Below are 25,313 nucleotides of genomic sequence, written 5' to 3'. Positions count from 1 at the left end.
AAGGGCGGACAAGCGTCCGATATAGGCAGGATCAAGAACTTACCCTTCTTTATATTTAAAGTGCTTAAATGTCAAGTTGATAACTTCCTGAATGAGGCTGTCCGCGACTGGGTGGAGAGGGATCTGTTCATGAAAAGTTAAAGCCATGTTAACATTTTCATGTTGACAGATGATAAAGTCACCATTCACTGTGGTAGGGAAATCACCTTCATTAGCTTGCTGAAAAGCTAAAATGAAGTTCCAACTTCAAAACCCAGTAAAACTAATTAGAGGCTGTTATTTACTATAGTCACACCACCTGATCCATAAGTATAGATCAAAGGAGTATGATGCGATTCCAGCTATGCTGACCTTCATCCTGAAAAGGTGATCCTAAAATGAAGAGCAGACCTTGTTCATTGTAACTGGATGACCAGAAAGACTAATTTGACAGTATAGGAGACATACATTGTGCGACTACAACACCAATCTTACCTGTTTTAAAACTTCAATCAGAACAAGGGAGAAGATGAAGTCAATTGCCAGATCTCTCCTTTCAAGTAGATAATCCTTCTGCTGCTCATCACTACAACAGAAAGGAAGAATGTCTTGTGCAGTCCTAATGGTATTTGCAAAGTTTAAGAGCCTCAGAGAATATAAAATGTGGATAAAAAGTAATTTAAATTTAAACAGCTAACATTGATCATGAACCCACCCATATTCGAGAACTCTAAACCTGAACAATCAGTATAGATGTATAATAATAATAATAATAATAATAATAATAATACTACACCGACACACTGTAATCTCATCAAAATATTTTTGTTAATTAAATTCTGCCTTCGTGGTCATTTAAGCCTCTGGGCAAAGTGAGAGGGCAGTCACAACACCCAGCAGAATTCTACTGGGATTCATTACAACACAACAAACAAAGCTGTTTTAATTTCTAAGCACAAAATCTCAATATCTCAAAACAAAGATGCGTTTTGATTAGTGGTAATTTGGTTACAGCATTAGATCTAGCACAAAACATGCGATAATTAGGTTAGGCCACTTAATTGAGTTTTTCATAGTTGCGATATAAAAAATAATACATAAAAGCACCTATTCTGGTTGACTACCCCCTTTGGAACCAATTATGCAGAACTGTGGTATTCGTGATGAGGAGGTGGCAATGAAAAAAATATGTTTGGAGAATCAGAGCTTTTGGATATGGAGATAAGTCTTGAATTTCTACTTTGGATTCTAGGTAGTTATATCATTGTCACAATGACTGATGGAGCACTGCTGGAAGGGCAGTTGGACAGTGATTGGATGATTAGATGTGTGGCAAAGAGCATTAACTATCTTACTGAGGCCCTTGAATGCAGCAAACTCTTTCAGATTGATAGAAGCAGCTCAAATATTGCTGATGGAGAGCTGTGCTGTCCTCATTTCCCTACTAAACACACTGTCTTTTGTCTCCTTTTATAAAGACTACAGACTGGGAGGGGTCTTATATACATTAAGGAACTATAATTTACAGCTTATTGGCAGAGTGAAGGTAATGTCTATTAAGAAATACATGTGTTTTTACTGCCTCTTGGAACAGGTTCCATTTAAGTTTGGAACAACACAGGAACACTGTTCTACTCACCCAGCTGGCTGGCTGGACTACACTCATATTTCTTGCTTTATGAAAGTACTTATGTAAACTCATAAGAAGAAACGCTCCTCTTCCAAAAATGAAGCAAAACAAACAAAAGCTGGTTAAACGACAGGAGTGGCTCACTTTTTGGACTTGGTGTTGGCTCTGGGCCTATACTCATGCGACTCGTCCTCCATGCCATTCTGGCGCCGGTACCAGTCAAACAGGGTCCGCAGCAGCGAAGGAAGGCAGTACTCTGCTAGTGAGCTCATGGTGCTGATCAGCTAGAAGACAAAGATACATCCACAAATTAATCAGGTTTGTTCTTACAGTCATTTTGATTTCATCTGGTAGTGTAGTGGTTACAGCTACTGCTTTTGGATCCAAGGTTGCAGGTCCAATCCCCACCTCCAGCTGTAGTACCCTTGAGCAAGGTACTTACCCTAAATTACTCCAGTAAAATTACCCAGCTGTATAAATAAGTGTAACCTTAACATTGTAAGTTGCTCTGGAGAAAAGCATCAACTGAATGAGCAGTTTGATTTTATTTTAGGACATAAGACATTACATCATGCAATAAACAAGGCAACAAAATTATAAAAATGAAGTCATTATAGGTAAAACTTACACATCATAATGAAAAATAATTGATTGATTATGAGTTTATCAACATATTTGGTAAATATGTTCATGCTCCTCCTGACACAACTTTAACTCATTTAACAGCAGTTCCTCTGTGTACCCATACTGCTGGGGGAAACTCCTATAAACAATACAAACATTACTGAAACTACTCCCCGATTCCAGAGTGGTAACCATGGTGGTTAACCCTGATACACCTATAGGGTTTAGATTTCTCTAGGTGCTGGGAAGCTAATGAGTAGATTTATACCAGTGACTGCTAGGGAGATAGCTTGGCCTGGACAGATGGACCATGCCGATCAAGATGTGGGCAACTGGGGCCTGAGAAGACCGTAGGTATCCAGGCACCCCTGGAGAGGGTATGGCCAGGAAGGAAGGACAGGACCATGTATAGGAGGTGAGGGGAGGGCAATCCATTTTGGGCAGAAGAGGGCAGCTAGGAGTAGGGGGCAGTGTTGGGGTTGTGTGACACAACAGCAGTCCCTTCATTCAGCGCTGGGGCCCTGGATGAATCCTGGCTCTGTGCTCCTGGTGAAAGACTGCAGTACAACACACAAATACAGCCCTGTGGCTTGGAAAGGGCAGGTCCATCACCTCTCCGTCGGCTGGCGCCACACCTACAGCACACGTCAGCACCCCTAGAGCAAACAGCCACCATAACCCAGGGAGCTGAACGAGGCTTTTAATTGCTAAGGTTTCTTTAATGTCATCTACAACATACATAAATACACAGAGGTGAAATAGCACATCAGAATAGCAAGCACATTGTTTATATAGATGTTTGTGTATAGCTTATCCATTAATTCACAAACCCACACAAAAGGAAATAAGAGATCATTTTAAACTACATTTCTGATGTATTTCCTGACTTTCTATTTATGAGAACCTGTACTAGGACATGCTAAAAAAGGGAAAAAATTAAGTACAATTATAAATCTCTATATAGGACAGACTTCTCATGTCCCACAAAGGGTAGAGCATTAAATCCCACTGGGACCACGGGAGGGCTGTTGAAGGTACGTGGGGGTAATTGTAATCTTGAAAGCTGAGACTCAGCTAGGAGTGTGCATTAAGACAAATTTAAGGACCGTTACTTCTTTAAAGTAGCTTTATGAGATCAGATGCCCAGGAAAATATGACCTGTGAGCCTCTCCGTGACACTAGTCTTTCTCTGCCAAACACGATTCTGTGTCTCTCTCTCTTCCTGCCATGCGCATGTCTCTTTCAGCCACAGTACAATGGGGTTCCTACTGGCAGGTCTGCTACAGACTAATAAAAGCAATAAACATTATGTAGAGGAATACTGAAAATATTCGCAGATGAAAATAAAGGATTTTTACAGGAGACCAAAAACTAGACTTTCATTTTTTTGCCAACAGTTTTACCTGGTCAAACTGAGGATCCTCTCCCCTCTGAAGTGATTTTGTTAAAGGCTTTTCCTGCAAAACAAGCATAAAAAAATGAGCAAAAATGAGGGATTACCATGCAAACAGAGACTCAATGAAAGGAGCTTCTGAAGTTTCCAATTCAGCTTCCTTTGATTGAAGACTCATTATTTTACTCATTATTAATATTCAAGTTATCAATATTTTATTTCATCTTGCTGAGTTCCCTGTTTATCCAGGACAGGCTCTGGACTGCAGAGACATGCCGTGGATGAGCGGATATCAATAGTAAAGTGAAGTGCAATGAAATGACTGGTAATGTGGTCACAGCAGGAAGGAAATCCGTTAGTCTGCCTCTTGACAGCTAACGTCAGACAGAAACGATGGCCGGTTAATGAGTGCCCCTTTTTAATCAGCTGGGACAAAGCATCCCATTAGGCCACAGTCCATCACATGTCCTCCCATTAAGGCAAGCTCTTGCCTTTTTCTACTTATTTCTGTGAGCAGCAGTTCACAGTGGTCACATTCTTCTGATTTTTGGCATGGTTTCATACTAGCAGTCTTAGGTGAAAGCTTAGAAATGTCTGCATTTGGGAGAGAACCAGTCCCACGTAATCAACGAAATGGAGACTTGAAAATTGTAAAGTGACATGGTAAACTGTTGGAATGGCTGGTTTAATGGCTGAGAAAGTCTAGATGGCATTTTGGGCCTAGAAGTAAAACACAGTTTCACAAGAAATGTTACTATAAAGGAGAACACACTTGAAAAAAGCTGAAATGCAATCACGAGAGTTAAAGATAGTGGGACCTTTTCCTTCCTGTAAGAGTAAGACAGCCATATTGAACCAACAAGCCTCAGTCCCAGAGCTCCCCTGCTATGTTCCTTGGTGAAAGAGCAACATGGCAGACTAGAGCAGGGGGGCACTGCTGCTTCTGACGCTGCTACAGTGCCCTAAGTGCAGCACAATAGCACAGTTGAGGCAGGAGAAAGCCAGCACGGTCACAATGGGCCGGACAGTACCTCACTCTGACCTCGCCAAACAAGACCTGCTGTTTTCTTTTGGGCTCATGAATATTCAACTGTAGGTCATTTAATTCCATTATGTCGCAGAGACCGGACCACACTCATAGGCTGGACAACATGAAAAATCAGTTGTAGTGTGAATTAGAACTTCATCTGCAGTTCTGCTGTTAAACTTTCCCATGTAATAATATGCACAATATCATAGATGTATACGACAAACGTTTACAGCTACATTTTTTCACACATTGGTACAATTACAATGAAATGGAATATGAAACAATACGTAAAATACACAAATATTCCTCTTAAATAAACTCCACCATTTCTATAGCAGGTACTGATGGGTGGGGAATATAGTTGACAGTTTAACTGCAAAACTCTTTTTGATTGCATTTTAACAACTGGAATATTCCATTTCATGAAGTTGTTGGACATGCTTGGTCACGGAGGCTGAAGGACAGGGCAAGAGGCCCAAACACTGGCAACAGACTCCTGGTGTAATTCAACCCACACTGCTGTTCTCAAGCAGATATAGGTCACAGACAAGTGAGACTGCCCAGACCAGTTGGGAGTCAAAGCCCAGAAGACAAGGAAGCAATAACTAGGGCTTCAGTTACCTTGTCACGGCAAAAAAGGGAACCAGATATTTTCCTGTCCTCTCTATGTCACAGAGCAGGTAACTAGTGATACGAGTCCAACATCTGCCATAGAATCTCCAAATGCCAAAGGCCTTGATCATTTCAACTGTCATGGTTACTTGAACAATGGATATGGATATGCTCATCATGCCCCCCTTCCTGTGTTCCGGCTATGACTCCTGCATCTATGCAACAGTAATAATTCCAAAATCAAAACTCAAAAACAAGTCAAACTTCATAGAGGAAAGTGCAAAAGAAGTTTTTGCACTTTTTAAAGCTGACAAAACTTTATGGGGACATCCCCACAAGAGGGTTAAATTTTTAGGGTTTACTGTGAATTTGGATAAGTGTAGGAAAACAGAAACATATGCACACATAAACTGAGATGTAAAGCACACACACACACACACACACACACACACACACACACGACCACAAAAAGAGACACTCATGCCCACACACTGACAACAGGATGCAAAAGAAAACAAGAAAAAAAAACAAGGCCACAAAGACACAAACACCGCAGAAAGGAAATCTAGGACTCTTGCAAGGATGAGAAGCCCAGGAACATGACCTAGAACCCCAGGCCCAGGTGGTGTTTAGCCCTCATTGTTGGCGGAGAGCCGCTTGGTGGTCCCACGCATGAAAGGTAAAGCACGGAGTTTCTTGGTTCTGGCTCCATTGTGGTGGAATGACCTCCACCTCTCAGTCAGAACTGCTGAATCTTTATCCACATTTAAAAAGGGTCTGAAAACTCACCTCTTCCAGACTCACTTCGCCCATCATCTCTTAAGTTCATGTAGGGTATAAATGTTCATGCCCGCAAGGCACAAATGTTCTGTGATCATGCTCGGATCAATCCTTTACACAGCTACTCCTGCAATGTAATGTAAATGTTTATATGTATTTCAAAAAACAAAAACTACTAGGAAGGTTATTAGGAATTATTGATATTCTGGTAAAGTCTTATGCAGCTGTCACGCCCCCGGGAATGAGCAACACCTGCAGCTAATTGAGTACACCTAGGATAAAAGGATGCGGATTCTTGCAATTGCCCTTGTGGTCTTGCAGTATCAGTGGCCTTGTTCTGCTTAGTTCTAGTGTTCCTGGTTTTCGACCCTCACGTGTCTTCTACGACCACCGAGTTTTGCCTTTCCTGAATATCAACATCTGTGCTTTCAAACCTCGAAAAAGGAATAAAACCAACCCGCAATCGGATCCACAACCTACCCGTCTGTCTCCAGTCTGTCTGTTGTCATGACAGCAGCTACTCGTGTGATGAACATTGGTTCATATGGGGAAGGAAACAAACAAACTGTACTTAAGAGTCACACATCTGTAACTATGTCTCTTTCTCCTATGGTAATGCACACATTGTATTTTCTATGAGATGTACGTCGCTTTGGAGAACGAATAAATGTAAATGTGATGTAAATGTAATACAAAAAGACACAGAGTTTGAGGACCTCCTCTTTTTTCACTGAGATCTGACACTGAGCCAAATGCCTAGCCCTGAGGAAAAAGTGTTAACCATGCTGTGGTGCTCAGCTGACATGTACAGCAACATATCAGGGAACACTGAACATCAATGCCACAAAATGCTTTTATAACAATGTCCTATGCTAGTGCTACTGTTTACATCATCTGCACAGTTCAGCCCTCCAGAAATAACTTGGAAATCCTGGTTTTAAGTTTCAAAGTAGTGAAATGGGGCAGCACAATAGGTAGTGTTGTTGCCATAAAGTGCCTGGGCATAGTTTTGAATATGGCTTGACCACTGTGGAGTTTGCATGTTCTTACTATGTCTGGGTTGATTTTGTCCAGGTGTTGCCATTTCCTCCTCCAGTGCAGGTGAACTGGCTATTCTAAATTTCCAGTAGTGTCTGAATCGGTGAGTGAGTGTGTGCATACGTGGCTATCCTGTGATTCCTTGGTGTCCCGTCCAAGGTGTACTGAGCATTGTGGCCAGTGATTCTGGGATAGGCTCAGGACTGTTGTGACCCTGACCAGGACACGTGGTAAGTGAAAGTGAATGAGTGAAGGTAGAGGAATCCAGAAAAAATCGTAACCCAACACATGAGATGTCTTCTTGTTAAGAAGGTCCTATGACCCTTTTCTGATCCGATAGAGCTCCTCTTTAGCTATTAAAGTCAGCATTTCTCCTAAGAAAACTAAGTTATTATGGGATATCACACTGATTGCACTGTGTTTGGCTGTCTGTGTTTCCATATGGGCTAACCCTAAACCTGCCTGTGGCTGTTGGGACTTATTTCATGGTACACAGATTCTGAAGAATGCAGCCCATCAACTGCATACTAGAAAGAACTTCTGAAACATACACACTTGCTTGTGCTCTTAAACACCTGATTTTTCTACAAGTTCAGCTACTGTACTTTAACCACTGAGCTCTAGGTATAAGTGATTACCCCTCTACCTTAGTCTATAGTATGTGGACTCTAGATGCCATTTTACACCAGGAAAGTCTGGCAAACCCATTGAATTTGAACCAAATACAAAAGAAGCATTAGGGTCTTGCTACAATACAATATGCACACCAAACAATGAGCAGTATCTAGCAGCTGTTCAGACACTGGCATATGATGATCAGACCCTCACTTAAACACTGCTTTTGCAATATTAAAAACAAAAAATGTGGATGTCTTTACTGAGGTTGTAAATACCAGTTTCAGTTAAAACTGTTACTTACAACCTCAGTAATGAATTGGTGTGTTTACTGGGTACATATTACACATTTACTTCCAGTTTTATCAAGTATGCACTATTCGAGTATAAGTACTGTAGACATACTACAATGTCACTGGGCAACAAGGAATTTTATCCTCTGTACATTTTAAAACTTAGTGGTAAATTTGAATTCTGTCACTGTTGTCAAAATAATGTGAAGTGAATCTTTGGGATAATGGTGTTTTGAAAAGAAGGTAATTGGAGTCAGGTGTTGTAATCAATGAATCAGATGTTCCGATCAATTTAGGTTTGGGTTTAACCTACCCTTTTGTAAAGAAAAACCACACAGTTTTGGTTAGCTACTCTTCACAAGAGAATTCTGTTGAAATGCAATGTGGCGTGATCAATAAATATTTCAGAAGACCTCAGAAGAGCTGCTGAAGCTCAAAACTGAAAATGGTCCAAAACTTTTAAAAGACAAAAATTTCAAGACTTGGGCCTCCATCTAGGTTTTCATCTGTCCACAGTCAAACAGACAGTTAACAAATGGAAGAAATTCATGATTGTAATACTCTCCCGAGGAGCAGGTATGTTACAAAGATCAGCGCAAGGGCATGCCATACAATCCCTAAACAAAGAACCCTAGGATTACAACTAAGGATCTGCAGGCATGTCTTCCACTTGAAAGCATCTGTGTTCATGAGTTTACTGTAAGAAAAACAAGAGTGGTGTTCATGGCAGGTTACCACAGAAGAAGGTTGCTAAAGACTAACTGGATGTTTCACATCACTACTGGAACAATGTTCTCTGGACAGATGAGACAACCTTTGGTAAAACGTACGGAACATTATTTTTAGAGAAAACACCACTGCACACCAACACCTCATCCCAACTGTAAACCATGGCGGAGAGAGTATAAAACTGTGGGGCTGCATTGCTGCGTTAGAGCCTGGATGGCTTGCAATAACTGAGGGACCAGTGAATTCAATTTTTTTAATTAAATTCTACAGCATAAATTCAATATGTCTGTCAGCTAAAATTTACAACAAGTTGGATCATGCAACATGGCAATGGTCTAATGGAATAAATCAACAACAGAGTGACTCAGACAGAAGTAATCCTGTATTTTAAAATTGCCAAATCAGTCCTAATTTCAGTTCCATTTAAAAAACAGGTAAGGGACAAGTGGTAGTGTAATGGTTAGGGATTCTCACTTTGGGCCCACAGATTGCTGATTCAAATCCCACCTCCAGCTACAGTACTCTCAAGAAAGGTACTTATCCTTCATTGCTCCATTAAAATCACCCAGCTGTATAAATAAATTTGTATTAAATATACTGTATATCTAATATTAAATTGGTAAATAATTGTAGGTAGCTTAACATTATAAGCTGCTTTGCAGGAAAGCATCAGCTAAATGAAAAATGTAAATGTAGACAATATCCATGAACTGAAAGAGTTTTGTAGAGGAATGAGTTAAAATATGTCCTAACTGCTGTGCAGGTCTCTTTGGCAGATACAGAAAGCATTTGGTGAGGTTCTTGCCTGTAAAAGAGGTTCCTCTACATTTACATTTATTCGTTTAGCAAAGGCTTTCTCCAAAGCAACGAACATCTCGTAGAAAATTCAATGCATGCATTACCTTAGGAGAAAGAGGCATAGCTGCAGATGTGTGACTCTTAAGTACAGTTAGTTTGTTTCCTTCACCATATGCACCGATGTTCATCACACAAGTAGCTGCATAAAACTTTACCAGAATAACGCCGATTCCTAATCACCTTCCTAGTAATTTTTTTTTTTTGCGATACATATAAACATTTACATTGCATTACAGGAGTGGCTGTGTAAAGGCCACTTTTACAGTATACCTTTACAGTACCTTTACCTTTACATTTACTTTTTTTTTGAGATACATATAAACATTTACGTTACATAGGATGAGTAGCTGTGTAAAGGACTGATCCGAGCATGATCATGAACATATGGATGAGTGTAGAAGTCTGGTTGGCGTGTAGTGAATGATCAAGTCTAGTTGGACCGTAGCAGATCACTAGTTACGAAGTATAAGGGTTCATATAAGGTTCACTGAAATTTCATCAATGACCTTGCTTGTTTGAACATGTGAACACAGAAAAATCATCCTGTGTGTAATTACACATATTGCATTTCAAATTGAAATGGAGCTCAGTAAGCTAATTTGTACTGTTATTTTCACAGTTAAATGACTGAGCTGTCTATCATAACTAAAACTAAGACTGGATTTATGCTTTGCATATGGATTTAGAAACAACAGCAGCCCGTTGTAAAATATGATTAAATAGTGAAGCATATGATTTTGGAGATTGGAGATTTTGGAGATACTCTCCCAGCTGCAGCCAACAATCAATTTAACGCCATCCAGAAAAGTCTGTTAATGATTATTTATTATCCTAAGAATGCAGGGTGAGACACTTCCAATGAGGCAGTTCATTTCAGGGTTTACCTCAAAAGTGACCACAGACAGGGGAGTTATAGGCCTACTGTAATACTTTCACCTTGAGTCATTACCAGCACCTCTGAGTTCATGACCTGTGTCTACTACTAAAGTGTATATTTGGCAAGGTGCGCCATTTTCAACAGCTTTATGGGAATAGATTGTCCGTAGGATAGCCACCAAGGAGACCTGCGTTGACACACTATCTCTTCTACACCCCCAAGGAGCAAATGTCCCCAAAAAAAGAGGCCAGGTTTTTCAAAAAGAATACAGCGATCCAGTATGCACATCACTCACCAGTGGCTCAGCCATGATGATGCGGATCTTCCGTTCAGACACCGTGGTGAAGTTGGCAATCAGACTTTTCACAACGTACTCGCCCGGCCTGCTCTCGGGATCTACACTGAGCGGCATGGCTGCAGGGGGTCCTTTCTCCCCCTGTACGCTGCAGACAGGGAGGATGGGTGGCTTTGTGTATCCGTTCCCGACTGGTGATGCTTGAGATACAAGTACACACACAAACAAAACACACACAGGAATTAGTTAATCTGGCACCAGTGAAATGCATCTCCATGAAACTGTCCCCCCAGTACAATTTAACAAAATTCAAGGAATCGGGTGTTTAATTACCTCTAACCTGACCCTAAAGTTTGCACCCCTTCCTTGAAAATGTGAAAAACAGATTTAGTAGATAAAAACATTTGGAGACATTACTGTCACCATGGCTCACAGTTCCTCTGCCTATCAGCTGCATCGGCTGTGTTAACTAAGCCATCCAAGTCAGCAGGTGGTATTTTTCATCTGGTGTTTGAGATGTAACTGTCTTCTGAGTGTTGGAGAGTGTCGCAGCATGTGATCCCAGTCTGCACTGCTCCCTGGCATCTTCTCTAACTGCTTATGTATTTGGTTTTCATACAAATGCAGTGTATTAAAAATTCTTTCCTATAGTATGTAGTCTACCATAATGAACAAACAAATAAAAAACCCATGTGAAAACGCATTATAATGCCAACACTCTTTAAACCATTAAGTTCAAGATGACCATGTCATGTGATCTCTCAGAATCTATAGAAAAACCTCTGGTGGAATCTATAGGGAAAAATACTCCTATACATACATCCTTCTCTCTTACAGTTTATCAGTATTTATATATCTCAATGTTTTAACTACAGCAACTGAGCTTTAGTCCCTTGTTCAAAAGTACAACTGAGTGGCTTTTTGATAACAACTGAGAGTCCTTAAACAGAATAATGCCTAATGGAAGGGAGAAAGATGGAAGCAATACACATGAGCCAGGGTTTTGGTCCATGGCTCTGAGGAACCCCATGCCATGTACCCCAGAGAACTCCAGTTCAGCAGCACTCAGCTGCTTCCCTTTCCTCTCCTTCCCCTATATACAGAGAAGACCTTTCTTAATTTACAGGTGGTCTCCGACTTACGATGGGATTACGTTCCGCGAAGCCCATCATAAATTGAAAATATTGTAAGTCAAAAATGCATTTAACACACCTAACCTACCAAACACCACAGCCTAGCATACATGTAATGGCCATTACAGGCTTGCCACCTTCATGCTGGGCAATTATCTTGAGTTTTTCCTTAAGAGTAACTGCCCTTCTCTTCTTCTTCCCACCAGTTGCAAGAGACACAGATAGGGGTTTCTATCACATTATGGATGCACAAAACACAACATAGATGTGTTGCCGGGTTAGGCCCCGGCTCCCCGCGACCCCATATGGGACTAGCAGTTTCAGATGATGTGTGTGTGTGTGTGTGTGTGTGTGTGTGTGTGTGTGTGTGTGTGTGTGTGTGTGTGAGACATGGGGGGTATCTGTATAGTGACCACGTGACACATCTGTATTACATTTAAGGTGTGATTATATTATGACTTTGAGAGACCTGCATTTGTCAGTTATGTAGATAGCATTTTTAAAGATGCTGTGTAATTTATAATGACTGAAATCAAATCTTTTTTTTTCCTCCATGTTTACTGATTCAAGTCAGTCTGCTATCTAGGGATTCTGTTCGTTGTTATTTCCGCTAAAATAAATTCATTAAAAGATCTAATAGCACTGACTGAAGTGCTGAAGAATACCCAATGGTGTAGACCCACATAAGCTAATCACCACTCAACTCAAAAACCCTGTTTATGCTGCTAGACAGAAAATTCAACACAAACATTTCACATCCACTTCCAGTCATTCCTCCCACAATCCCCTCCTCTGTCATTCCTGTCATTCTTCTCCTCAGTCCTTCGCCATAATCTTCTCATGATCCTCCCCTTGATCCTTTGACAGGACTGCTGTAGCCCAGGGTTGAGTTAATTTGAAGCCCTCCCTCGTTCCAAGGTTCCATGATGAGGCCTGTTTGTCAGCACCAAACCATCCTTTTGGAGGCGTGCAGCAACAAAGCACTGACAGTTTTTCTAAGTAAGACAGCTTGTTTTTAAATGCAGTCTGCAGAAAAAACATGGGCTGAAGCAGCAGTTTCACACTGATAGTGCTGGCTGTTTACTTGGCTGGTTAAATACCCAATACCTCCTCTTCAAAGTGTCACTCCAAGGGCTTCCAGTGGGGTCTGATCTAGATGGTCTACTGAATATGGGGGTGGGACAAGAAGATCATCCACAGTACCCACCCCAAGTCAACAAGAGAACCCATCAATCAATGCCCAAGTGACACACAGCTTCTCTGTAATGGTGTTACAGACTCAGCAACACTTAACATTCAATACTGCAATTTTTCTTCTCTGTTCAAGGGTCAAAACACATGTATGCGATAAAGACTTGAGAGTCAACCTCTTCAAATCAGGTTTCTTATAACCATTCAAAAAAGCAATTTGTTACAAAGCCCATTACAGTACACTTGTCGAACAGAATCATAAAAAGAAAATAGATTGCGATGGTAAATATAGGAAAATCTTTTTCAAGTCAAAGAGGGCTATAGTATATAGCCCTACTTTTTATCCAATTATTCATTTAGCTAATGTTTCACGTAATTTATAAAATAATTGCCCTTCAAGTTCCCGTACTGTGTTTAACCTTTGATTTTGCTGAGAACAATCTGGAATCTGCTATTCATGGAGCGCTGTAGTTTGCTAAATGAAAAGTCAGCATGAGGTGTGGTGTTCTGCTTAGAAGAGTCAATAACATGACTCCGAGAAAGCATGAAAACCCCCTCGCTGCTGAATGACAGGCATTCCTGCACTCTGATGGCACTTAGACCACCTGCTGTAATAAGGGAGGGAATCAAAGGGCTATCCCAAAATCTGTTTAATCCATTCTGCACGATTAAAAAGCCCACATCATAAAGCACACAAAACGGCTGCAAAAGCTGGATATTGTAAATGTCTACCCATTTTAAAACAACGTTTGAATTTTCAACTGAGTAACAGTACAGCTGTGTAGAAACATGTGGGTTACTTCACCCATCAACCTGAAACTGAGATCCAAACGGACTGTAAAATACACAAAGTAAACACTCTGGCGAATGCTGTGGGACGCACTCTCCTCTGTGAACATGGGTGATGGGGGTATACTGTGGGCAACATTTTGAATTCCCTCACACCCCTGCCTTGCCATTTAAAAGAAGTTTCTTCCAGTTTAACATGCAACCTCTTTCTAACATGCAGGAGCATGCAGTCATGCCCCAGTGTCCACCAACGGCCCCACCTACCCAGGCCCTTGATGAACCTGATGACGCCAGCCTTGCTCCAACACATGGCAAAGCCCTCCATGACGGAGCAAAACCAGAGGAGCGTGTATCCAGGGCTGTCCAGTAACAGTTAGAAAGCGCCTTCCACAACCACCATAGCAGCATGAGGTTCGTTGCTCATGGACATCAGAACCATGGTTGCTCTGTGAAGCGCTGCTCCCTGTGCTGCGAGTCTTATGGATCTGTGGTCTGCCGGGGCTTACTCTTGCTGTGCAATTCACTGGTGCACAGAGTGAAGGTCAGCCAGGGAATATTTAGCCGAGCCCCAGAGGCAGAGTGAGGAGGGCCGACGCGTACCGTAGCATAGCTGAGCGGCTATATTTATCCTGGGCTACAGGACACCCTAACAGATGAACCTATCCTGCACCTCATGAACATGCCAAGCTACTCAAGAAACCACTATAATTGACATGATCTGACAAATTGAAGCTTAAAAAGTAACCTAAAATGATATCATGTATTCAGAATTATAATTACAGCTGCTTGATGGAATGAAAAGTAAAAGTCAGCTACGTGCACCCATGTAGCTGACTTTAGGCAACCATAAGCAGATCAGGATACCTATTATGGACATTTTCTAAATCACTCACTCAGTTTTGAAAAATTTCACACACCGTCACACACTGCGGGCAGTTTAGAGCATCCAGTTGACCTGAACTGTGCGTCTCTGAGTGGAAGGATAAATGAGCACCTGGAGAAAACACATACAGACATGGGGAGAACTCCACACAGATTGAGCTGAACTCAAACCTACACCTGAACAGCCCAAGCACTGTGGTGTGGCAGGGGTCCTGCTGCATCATTTTGCTGCCATTTAAATTCTTGTAAGAAAAAAAAGATCATATTTGCAATAAGCAAATTATCAAGCTAGCTTATTGAATAAAACAAATTCACCAGTCAGTATTACACAACACAACCATTTGCTCAACCATTAAGTTAAACATTAAATTAAGCTTTCTATCAAAACTGCTTAGCTAGGTTACCATACTGACTGTGCAAACATTTATCAATATACTTTACATAGCATAAACCATGAACTACCCACTGATTCAGTGCTCGAGGCAAAGCAGAGGACAGGACAATAGACTAGCAACATATTCTGCCACAATCGGTGAAATTTCCAGTTCCCCTCATTCACAATGTGGAAATGTGGACAGACCAACATAACAAAGTGGTGCATGTAATTATAGCCCAGACAGTATACAGCCAAAGATAAATACAATAAATACATCTCTGTGTGATGTTATAAAAAAATCCAGGAAGCCTTGAGAAATGGACTTCACCAAAACTGATTTTTGGAAACAAATTCAAGTAACAAGTAGGGATGATCACAACCAACAATGAGCTTAATAATAATAATAATAATAATAATAATAATAATAATAATAATAATAATAATTTGTGTTGAGAATGGGGCTTCTGTCTGAATGCTTTGGGTAGAGGGAATGTGTGGTTCTGCACAGAAGTTGTGAGCACTGGTTGGTGGCTCTTGGCGCTGGGCTGTGGATTAAGGCTCAGAAGGTCCATGTGACTCAGACAGGCATGACATCATCGCTGGGGTGAAAGACCTCTCAGCATGGAGCTGCTCCCAGGAGGACAATGCAGCCTGCAAGACAATGCCCCATGCATGCACACAAGCACGCACACAGACACACACACACACCTCTTCCCAGTGGTCCCCAGAGGTGACAACACCATGCGGAGTAGATGCCCAGGTTAGAAGAACCAATTTCAAGTGCCTAAGCTGGACCTGGTGCTGGTGCTCTAACAGCCCACACAGTGTTCAATGAGACCTTGGCAGCAAGCTACGAAATACAGTGTAAGGTATGCATGGTCTTTATGAATAAATTAATAAATTAAATCTGTGGCGCAGGGCTTTCTCTTCAAAAGCGAGCGCCCTTCTGGTCCAGTGAGCCGACACAGGCCTGCTGTTAATGTGTCGCTGTGATTTGCACCACACCCCTGAACATTTACTGGCTGAGTACTATGAGCTGATTCATTTTCAAAGGTAGAAAACAAGGACACTATTCACTTCTCATAAAGACTTACTCTTATACTCACTTTTTTGACTAATGAAAGCAGGCAGTGAAATACTGAAATACTGCTCAAAATGTATACATTTTATTAAACTGAAGGTAGTGAGTTGTCCCTTAAAGAATAGAAATTTCTACTTCCTCAGGCATTTTGAAGGTACAGAACCCCATTATGAGTTAGGTTAAAGAACAACCTATTTCCCTGAATTTCCTGTTGTAATGATTACTTTGCTAGTAATACCTACACTGGTCTGTATAATGCCACTACAACCTGTGTTCCTTCAAAAAAGTAACACAACATATAAAGAAACTCAATACATTATCCCGATAAGTCACCTAGGATAAAGGTTCTGGGTAAAGCGGCAGCAGAAACAACAACAAGAACAACGATGACAACTATAATAAGAATTTCTTTTGAATGAAAAAAATACTGTTTGTGTCCTTGCCACACATAATGCTGGAGTACGAAACACTGGTTCCCTCTGAAATCACTCACTGAAATCACTCCAGCTCACTGGCTGAGAGAAGGCTGTCCTTGAGGTGCGGCCTGGAGCTGAGCAAAGAAAAACAAGAGCAACATGAGGGCTGGCCCTTCATCACACTACAGATGTGACGCTGACCATCCTGAGAATGCACAGAGCAATGCCAGCTTGAGCACTTCACTTACCTACATTTACATTTATTTATTTAGCAGACACTTTTCTCCAAAGCGACTTTCAATGAACTCTATGTAGTGTTATCAGCCCGCACACCTTATTCACCGCGGTGACTTACACTGCTAGATACACTACTTACACTGGGTCACTCATCCATACATCAGTGAAACACACTCCCTCTGTCACTCACACACTATGGGTGAACCTGAACCACAGGTGGGAGGCAACCAGAGCACCCACAGGAGACCCACGCAGACACAGAGAGAACATGCAAACACCACACAGACTGAGCGGGGATCAAGCCCATGTCCCCTTGCATCGCCCAGGTGCTGTGAGAAAGCAGTGCTACTCGCTGTGTCACCCTTTACCTAAAACATGCCATGCATCCAGAGGGACATATCCTACTGCACAGAGAGCATTCCTTTTAATTTGTATTTAAATAAATTTTTTTCTTACTTTTTTAGCTAATGCTCATCTCCAAAGCTGGTTACAATGCAGCTGGGTAATTTTACTCTATTAATTTAGAGCAAGCACATCGATTTAAGATATTACAGCAGGAGGTGACATTCAAACCTGGGTCCTTCAGGTTAAGAGGAAGCAGCTCTAGCCACCGTTCCACCTGCTGCCCCTCTTTTAAAAGGCTTCAAGATAAGGCAATTGCTTAAAACAAACAACAAAATGATTATAGTACTTAGTCAATAGTCAGGGCTGATCGTAACAAAGGAACAAAACGAGAAAAGAGCGTTTAACAACAGCAACAACAATTATTATTATTATTATTATTATTATTATTATTGGAGAGGGGAAAAAGCTGGCAGGAAAGAGTGCTGCAGTAAAGTGCTACTAATGCTCCAGCTAAATCAAATGGAGATAGAGAAACCTTTCAGCCGCTCAATGTCATTACATAACAGCATTACGTCTCTGACTGGGAGCTCGCTACGCGGAACAAAATATAAACAGAGGAGACTTCCTGTAGACAGCAGCATCCTTGCCCCCACTCCCTGCCTCTGCCAAAAGAGCCTCATCAGTGTACAAGACCAGCAGCATCACCTGCATCCTTGTCAAATTCACACAAAATAACAAAACAGAAAACTGATGAGCGCAAACACGAATGCAGAGAGAGAAGAGAGAGATCACCGCTGAGGCTGATCATCCTGTGCCCCATCTAATCGCATTACACAGTCCCCACATGTAACCAGCGCTATTTAAAATGTCTCACTTTCGGACCACAACGGAAGGTACCGGAATCCATACGGTGGCAGACAAAGAGAGACAGAAAACACAGAGAGGGAATCGGAAGAAGTCTGTGATACACATGTGCAGAGCGGTGCGCTTAACCAGCTGTCCACCTGAGGTGGGGTGCCGGGCCTGTGTGGGTTCGCCCAGGACCAGACGACCACAAACAAACACAGGTGCCCTCTCGCCAACCCCCCCTGCCCCAACAGCGTACTCACTGCCACTCCAGGACTTGAGCAGCGACTTGATGCTGATCTCAAAGAAGCCCGAATCCTGCTGGCTGGCCATGGTCGCGGCGAGCGTGTGGCACTGTCGCCACTGGGGGGCCGCAAGGGCGGGCTGAGGGCTCCTGTCAACAGCTCGGAGCGACCCGGGAGAGGAAGCGGCGAGGAAGCACCGATGGACAGCCACTGATCTGCCCCTCCTCCTCCTCCTCTTGTGTCCCTGGCAGTCAGCCCCCTCCTTCTCTCTCTCCCTCTCCCTCTCCCTCTCTCTCTCTCTCTCTCTCTCTCTCTCTCTCTCTGTGCGGCAGTTGGTGGGCGGCAACGCAGCTGCCTTTAAATAACTGCGTAGAGGCAGGGAGGCTGGGAACCAATCCTCTTAGCAGAGAGTGGGTAATAATAGCTGCCGATGACACTCTGGGGTCGGCCGCTGCTCTGCCGACCTCTCCCGCTTGGAGAATTTAGGAGCTCAGCTGATCAGGGCTGTATTGGTCCTGCAGGGTTGTTCTCAGAAACACACACGCGCACACACTTTTCATGGGAACAAAAGGAGCAGGAGGATGAGAAAAACAAAGGGAATGTGTGTGTAAAAGGGATCACAGAAAGAACCTCAGAGCTCAGCTCAGTAAATCTGACTCCTGAGATCACAATTATTAATCGCCCACATTTAGATGTTCATTTTAAGGTCTTCCTTCCTCTAACTGCCGATGCCGCAGCGAAGGACGAGATTGAGACTGAAGCAACTTCTGCTTTTTCCCAGCTGCAGTTCAGTTTTCATTCTGCTTGAGAACAAGAGAATCTTCCTCCTCCTTCTATCAGGACCTCCTCAGCTGTGGAGCTCAGTGCTACCTGGACTCTCTTTAGGAGAAATCATGTTCACACCATTATCGAAAGATGAAGTCTGTGCCAATCTGAGCCCTGCCAGGTGCCAGAGGAAAGAAGTGCTTGGTCCACTGGGGAATCAGAAGGCAAACGAGTGCTACAGATGGCCAGAAACGGTGGCAAGGACCATTTTTTCATTTACAATCACGACACACTGGATTCTTCCAGAAACAACTGCACCTGAAACTTACATAAAACCTAGAAGCCCTTACATAAAATCTATAAGGACAACAACATGACTCATAAGTTCTTCTCTAGTTCCTCCTGACACCATCCATCCATCCTACAATAACTGCTGATGCGATGCAGGTTTGAGATGGTCTGAAGCATGACAGACAGGGAACACCCTGGACAGGACACCAGTCCACTGCAGGGCAATCACACACTCATTTACTCATACACGCACACTAGGGACAATTTAGCGTCACCAATTCACCCGAAATGTATGTCTTTGGACTGTGGGAGGAAACCCAGGGAACATCATAAGAAGATGCAGGCTCTACACAGACTGAGATGCATGTGAACCCATATCCAAAGGGACAACTCAAGAACTGACACATAGCTAACAAGACTGGCAGCACCTCCCCCTGACCACCATCACTACCTGCTGAGCTCAGTGATGGGGTTTCAATGAACCATGACAAAGCAGGTCTTTGAAATCTGCTGTAATTGTGCACAACTGGGATTCACAGGTATAAAAAGTTTACTTTGTAAAGGCAAAAGTATGAAATGCTAACATATTTTCTGTGCACGTTGAAGTGTGCAGAACACATTTAGCATAACAGCACAGAAAGGTGGGAAAAAAAAAGACCAGGGGCGGAAATATGTCATATTTACATAACAGCTATTACACTCACAGTCACCTTTACCACAAGAGGAAAACAAATGATTTCTAGAACATTCTCACACACCCTGATATAGCTGAGTTACACAAGGTGCCTGGATTCCATGAAAACTGTAACCTCCTTGTTATTTCCTGTCAATTTAAAGAAAGCGAACGTCAGTGTGGAAACAGTTCGCTGGCGATCGTGACAGAACCTGAAACACAGGTCTGGAGATGTTATAACACCCACGGTTGAAGAGACATTAAAAAAGTAAACAGTCACCACAGATTATGGGGCAAAGGATGAACCAGAGATTTATGCGGGAGCAGACTGTACACAGGTGTGACGGCAATAACTGCAATGGTCTCTTGGTTTTTGCGGCTGGAAACCCACAATGCAATGGGTCACTGACAGACTGCGATCCCTCCATTTCTGTCACATAAGTTCTATGAGAGAACTATTACATTGTTGTTCAGTTTTGCAGCCAAATATGTATGTTTAAAAAATGAAACAAATATTTTCAGCTACAGCAATAGAATGGAAAAAGCTAAACATACTACATATGCAAAAATTTACCTACAGTTTGTTCGTTTTTTCCCAAATGTTTAATTCATGAACGTGCCCTGACATAACAGCAGTACTCAAGAACAAAAAAAAAAAAACAACACATTTCAAAATACCTACTTAAAATACCAAAATTTCAACTACCCCCCATACCTCCTACACACGCATACACATCCACAACGCCAATAACATCAGAGACCACAGACTACCTCCGCATACCTTGCGCACACAAATACACACCCCCTTTCAACTGCAAATTCACCCAATCTACCTCTGCAGGACTTTGCACATGTACGTCTTCCATGTTTACATTGCGCACTGCACACTTTATATATGCATATAACTTTGTTTCTTGGATTTTTGCACTAATAGCAATTTTTGTAAATTTGTGATTTTTGCACTAACAGTAATTTTTGTAATTTGTGATTTACACCTTGTGTTTTTCTTTCCTTATGTCCGTATAATTTATGTCATAGGCTGCTGAGAGGATTCACAGAGTAAGAATTTCATTGTATGGTGTAACAAACTGTTTACTGTACACATGACAATAAACTCTTGAATCTTGAATACTTAATACCTTCTGGATGTCCACTGTGTTAAAATAACTTCACACAAGGTTTCTATTAACATATGTTTATCACATAATAAACATAGCACTTAAATTGTATAAAAAGAGGGAAAACAGTATTCTAATTATATTCTCCGAAACAGAAAGACAGTGGCACGTTGCAGAATAATTTATTGCATCATTTCTTAATCAAATAAATAAGGCACAATTATTATCTACTTTGTTTTGTCAGAATACTCAAATAAGGACACCTCATTCATTGTTAAGGTTCTTTTTTTTTATACCATAAAATAGATTCTTACAAATCTGGCACTTATGAAGCAGAGATAAACATGGGTGTCTGCAATGTGCTAATTTAAGAGCCAATCACAAGACCAGGGCCCCCCAGGGGAGTTGAGGTCCCCTGCACTGGAAGGCGCCGTCTCGGCCCCGAGTTAGTTCAGACCTTGTCAGATGATGTCAGATCCTGTAGACGATTATGCAATACCCTAGTCATGCACTTTCACCATGAAACATCAGTCACAGAATACAGTGGTTGGGGTTGGGGGTGGGGGGGCATTAGGTGAGACAAACCTATAAATGAGTGAGTGTAGGGCCAGGTGGGACAGTGGAAAGGAAGCAACCTTTTTCACTTTCTGTCTACATTAGACTGCCAGACATGACCGTGCTTTATGAGGACAAGCATTTGGGTTTTTCAGGAACGGACTGCCCTGTTCCAACAAGCTCTCCACAGCCCTAAATATTTGGCGGAGGAGCCGGGACTTGTTCGATAGGCTCCCTCCCTCTCAGCCTGACGCTGGACAGACCAACGCTGCTCCACGCTCTGCAGAAATACATAACAGCACAAATATTTCAGCTGTCTCGGTTTATCACGGAGTCCTGGCGCTGAGAGTCCGGGCCGGCTCCTCCTGCACCCCCTCCCAACCTGCGCGGATCGGGATTTCGCTCACTTCAAACCATATGACACACATCCAGCGAAATCCTGTTGCACATTACAGCATGAGCATTACCTTGCTGGCCCACTTTGTCGCACATGCCACTGACCCAATACTCAGCAGGATACAAGGACACTGACTACTAGGATGAGTTTTATAGCACCGCACTTGTGCGGATGCACGACATTAGCATTACTGACATTCGTGCACCCGGACATGCGTCTATACATTCCGGCTTGGTACCTGCCGCTGTTCCACTACCTACACTGTCAGAAGTGAAAGAATCGGTAGGTCATTCAAAACTGATGAGGGCTGCTCTGTTGTTAGCTTAACCAAAGTCCTCATTATGGTCTGCCTTAGCAAATATGTACTTGTTTAATGGAAGTTGCTTTTGCTGTGAGCTGCTTTACATGAAAGGACCCGTGTACCTATGGAAACAAGAGCAACACTGGAAAACACAATGTAACCTGGATAGGCAGTAACCATGTAACCAGCATCCTCAATAACCAAATGTCCAGCAACCCCAATTATCAAGTGGCCAGCATCCCCAGTCCTGATCTCAGTTCAGCGCAGTCACTATTGCACACAGACACTGTTGCTTTCATTTTAATATCACTGCCCATTCACATTATGGTTGCATATGATAATTCCACAGAAACACACTCTAGAATGACTTCCTTTGGGGTCGCAAAACCTACCTATCTAAACAGTTGTAAACTGTGATTCCAAACAGAAAAACACAAAGTAACATTGTGTTATGAGTAACAGTATTTCAATGTATATATGTGTCTGTATGGATTTGCTACAGATATTGGGTTATGAAAAATACAAAGATGTCTTGCGCATGTTTCCAATTTGATATTTTTTTTTTGCCTTCTGCGTGGAGGGGATGTGGCAGACCAATTAAATAGCCAAATTAAGTGCTTATTAAAAGCATTTTCAAGCTCCGGTGAAGAGTTGGAATGTAAGGCATGTCTGATCAGCTCAGGACTGAGCACTTCCACTCAGTTGATTTCTTCACAGCTCACCCCCAACTCACCGTACCTGTGAGAGCATTCACTCATTCACCTTCTTGGCTTTTCTTTTCCACTCTCCCAAACCACAAAGCTTTTTCAGTATACGCATGTCCAAATTACAATCCGTCCGTCCGTCCGTCCATCCGTCCGTCCATCCGTCCGTCCATTCGTCCATCCGTCCATCCGTCCATTCATCCATCCATTCATCCATCCATCCATCCAATTTCAATAACCACTTATCATGAGCAGGACCACAGTGAACTGGAGCCTATCTCTGAAGCATTGGGCACAATGCTGCGGGGAGTACAACCTGGATGGGATGCCAGTCCATCACAGGGTAGCCACTCACATACTACGGGCAATTTAGCATCACCAATCTACCTGCACTGCATGGACTGTGGGAGGAAACTAGAGCACCTGAAGGAAACCCACCCAGACCTTATTAAATTTGTTATAATAATAATAATAATAATAATAATAATAATAATAATATTATTACAGGGACAGCCGGTAGTATAGTGGTTAGAGCTGTTGCCTCCTTTGGATCCAAAGGTTGCAGGTTCAATTCCTACCTCTGGCTGTAGTACCCTTGAGCAAGGTAGTTCCCCTAAATTGCTCTAGTAAAATTACCCAGCTGTAAAAATAGAGAAATAATTGTAACCTTAACACTGTAAGTTGCTTTGGAGAAAAGCATCAGCTAAATGTATTATTGTAGTTGTGCTATTATATTATTTATTAATTTGTTAATGGCTAGTTAATAACTGACTAACAGTAGAAAGTTTGCAGACTGGTAACCTTGACCTCAGTATTGCTGCAGGCAGGGAAATGCAGTTTAGTAACTCTAACCCCAAGAATCTCTGTGCACCTCATACAGACTGTAAACATGCTGTGTGATTTAGCAGTTCAAACTAACCGACCAAGAAAAATCCCAGAGCGCTCATACAAACACAGGTCTCTTTCTAGGTAACACCAAAAAACCTGGACACCGTTCCTGAGGACTTGAGGAGAAAGGGATGGAGAAAGAGCCGAGCCCCACAGCTCATCAAAATGAAAGTGAAAGAAAGAAAGAAAGAAAAGAGATAGCTAGTGGTGCAACGTCACGACCTTGTGAGGCCACAGCTCTCTGTGGACCATTTCGGTTTAAAATCAGCGCGCTTTTCAGACGCTCTCCCAGTCTTATTTGCCTTCCTTTGCGCATACAATGGCCAGGTAAAGCAGCTGAAAAGGTGCGCTGGTGACAACTCCTAGCGACACAGAGAAGTAGGTCAGAAGTGTAGTCCCAGGTATTAATCAGCTTACATATTGGCTTAGCTTGTTTACATGTAAGAATCGCTCTTAAATTTTGAATTAAGTACTTTAAAAAAAGCGGATTTTTTTTTTTTTTTTTTTTTTTTTTTAAAATCATTAATTTGTTTAAAAATCCAGAAGGAGACCATTGCTTGGTGTTGGGAGTTTGGGAGGCGAGTTCAAGCAGAGCTTACCTTCCAGGATGGAGGGTCTCTTCCTCGAGCGCATCTTTTTGAACTTCCCGGCAGGGAACTGGCCCTCGGGCAAGTTGGCCAGGCGTACCAGCACGGGGCCCGGCTCCCTTTCCGGAGCACACTTCAGCACCAGCTCCTCGCGAAACATCATGAACTGGCTTGGAGCCCAAGCAGAAAAAAGGCACCTTCAAACTTTAAGCCCTGGCGGCATCACAGAGGCTCCTGTTCAGCACACCTTTCACTCTGCTCCTGGGGAGCTGAGGCTCGCCTCTCTATCCCCCTACCAGCGCGGATCTGTGTCCCGGCTCCTGTGTGCACGCCCCAGCACAGAGAGCTTCACTGTGCGAGGACACAGGCAAGGGCTGCTAGTTCCAGCCCTGCTCGCTTGACGTGTTTTAACCTCCCGCGCTTGTTGGGGCAGTTGAGCAAGTCGCAGCGGTGTATGTGGAATTGGGCAGGTGTAGGATTACTAGGGTGGCCCCACCTCCTCCCAGTGGGACCACATGCGGAGAGAGAAAGAGAGAGAGAGAGAGAGAGAGAGAGAGAGAGAGAGAGAGAGAGAGGCAGAGACAAGGGAGTGAGGGGAAGCACTGAAAGGACTCGAGGGAGTTTACCAAGCTGCGGAGCCGAAGCAGAACCATCGAACCCCTGGAGGAGGGATCTTCAACAACAAGCCTCACACAAGATCTCCTTTGGCCTAACCTCTCTGTTTCTTAAACTTATTCATT

At 42.6% G+C, this 25,313-nt stretch overlaps 1 protein-coding gene across 6 annotated transcripts in view; it reads right to left on the bottom strand.

The window, feature by feature from the left end:
- LOC108941639 (protein furry homolog) overlaps positions 1 to 24,970 on the bottom strand; it is a 71,030-nt gene extending 46,060 nt beyond the window's left edge. For 4 of the 6 annotated variants that reach the window (XM_029255229.1, XM_029255230.1, XM_029255228.1 and 1 more), the window contains exons 1-6: positions 24,586 to 24,970; positions 10,754 to 10,953; positions 3,637 to 3,690; positions 1,754 to 1,893; positions 475 to 565; positions 44 to 123 (exon numbers count right to left, since the gene is read on the bottom strand). In XM_029255229.1, coding sequence (XP_029111062.1) covers positions 44 to 123; positions 475 to 565; positions 1,754 to 1,893; positions 3,637 to 3,690; positions 10,754 to 10,953; positions 24,586 to 24,736 — 716 coding nt within the window. In that variant the 5' untranslated portion in view covers positions 24,737 to 24,970. Of the gene's footprint in view, positions 1 to 43; positions 124 to 474; positions 566 to 1,753; positions 1,894 to 3,636; positions 3,691 to 10,753; positions 10,954 to 18,312; positions 18,570 to 24,585 lie in introns of those variants that run through there. The other 2 variants (XM_029255231.1, XM_029255232.1) reach the window with 1 other exon arrangement.
- Positions 24,971 to 25,313: the final 343 nt, after the last annotated feature.

This window comes from Scleropages formosus, chromosome 10 (genome assembly GCF_900964775.1).
Source record: "Scleropages formosus chromosome 10, fSclFor1.1, whole genome shotgun sequence".
NCBI lineage: Eukaryota > Metazoa > Chordata > Actinopteri > Osteoglossiformes > Osteoglossidae > Scleropages > Scleropages formosus.
The sequence above is the reverse complement of the archived record's forward strand: the minus strand, read 5'-3'. Positions and strand labels throughout refer to the sequence as shown.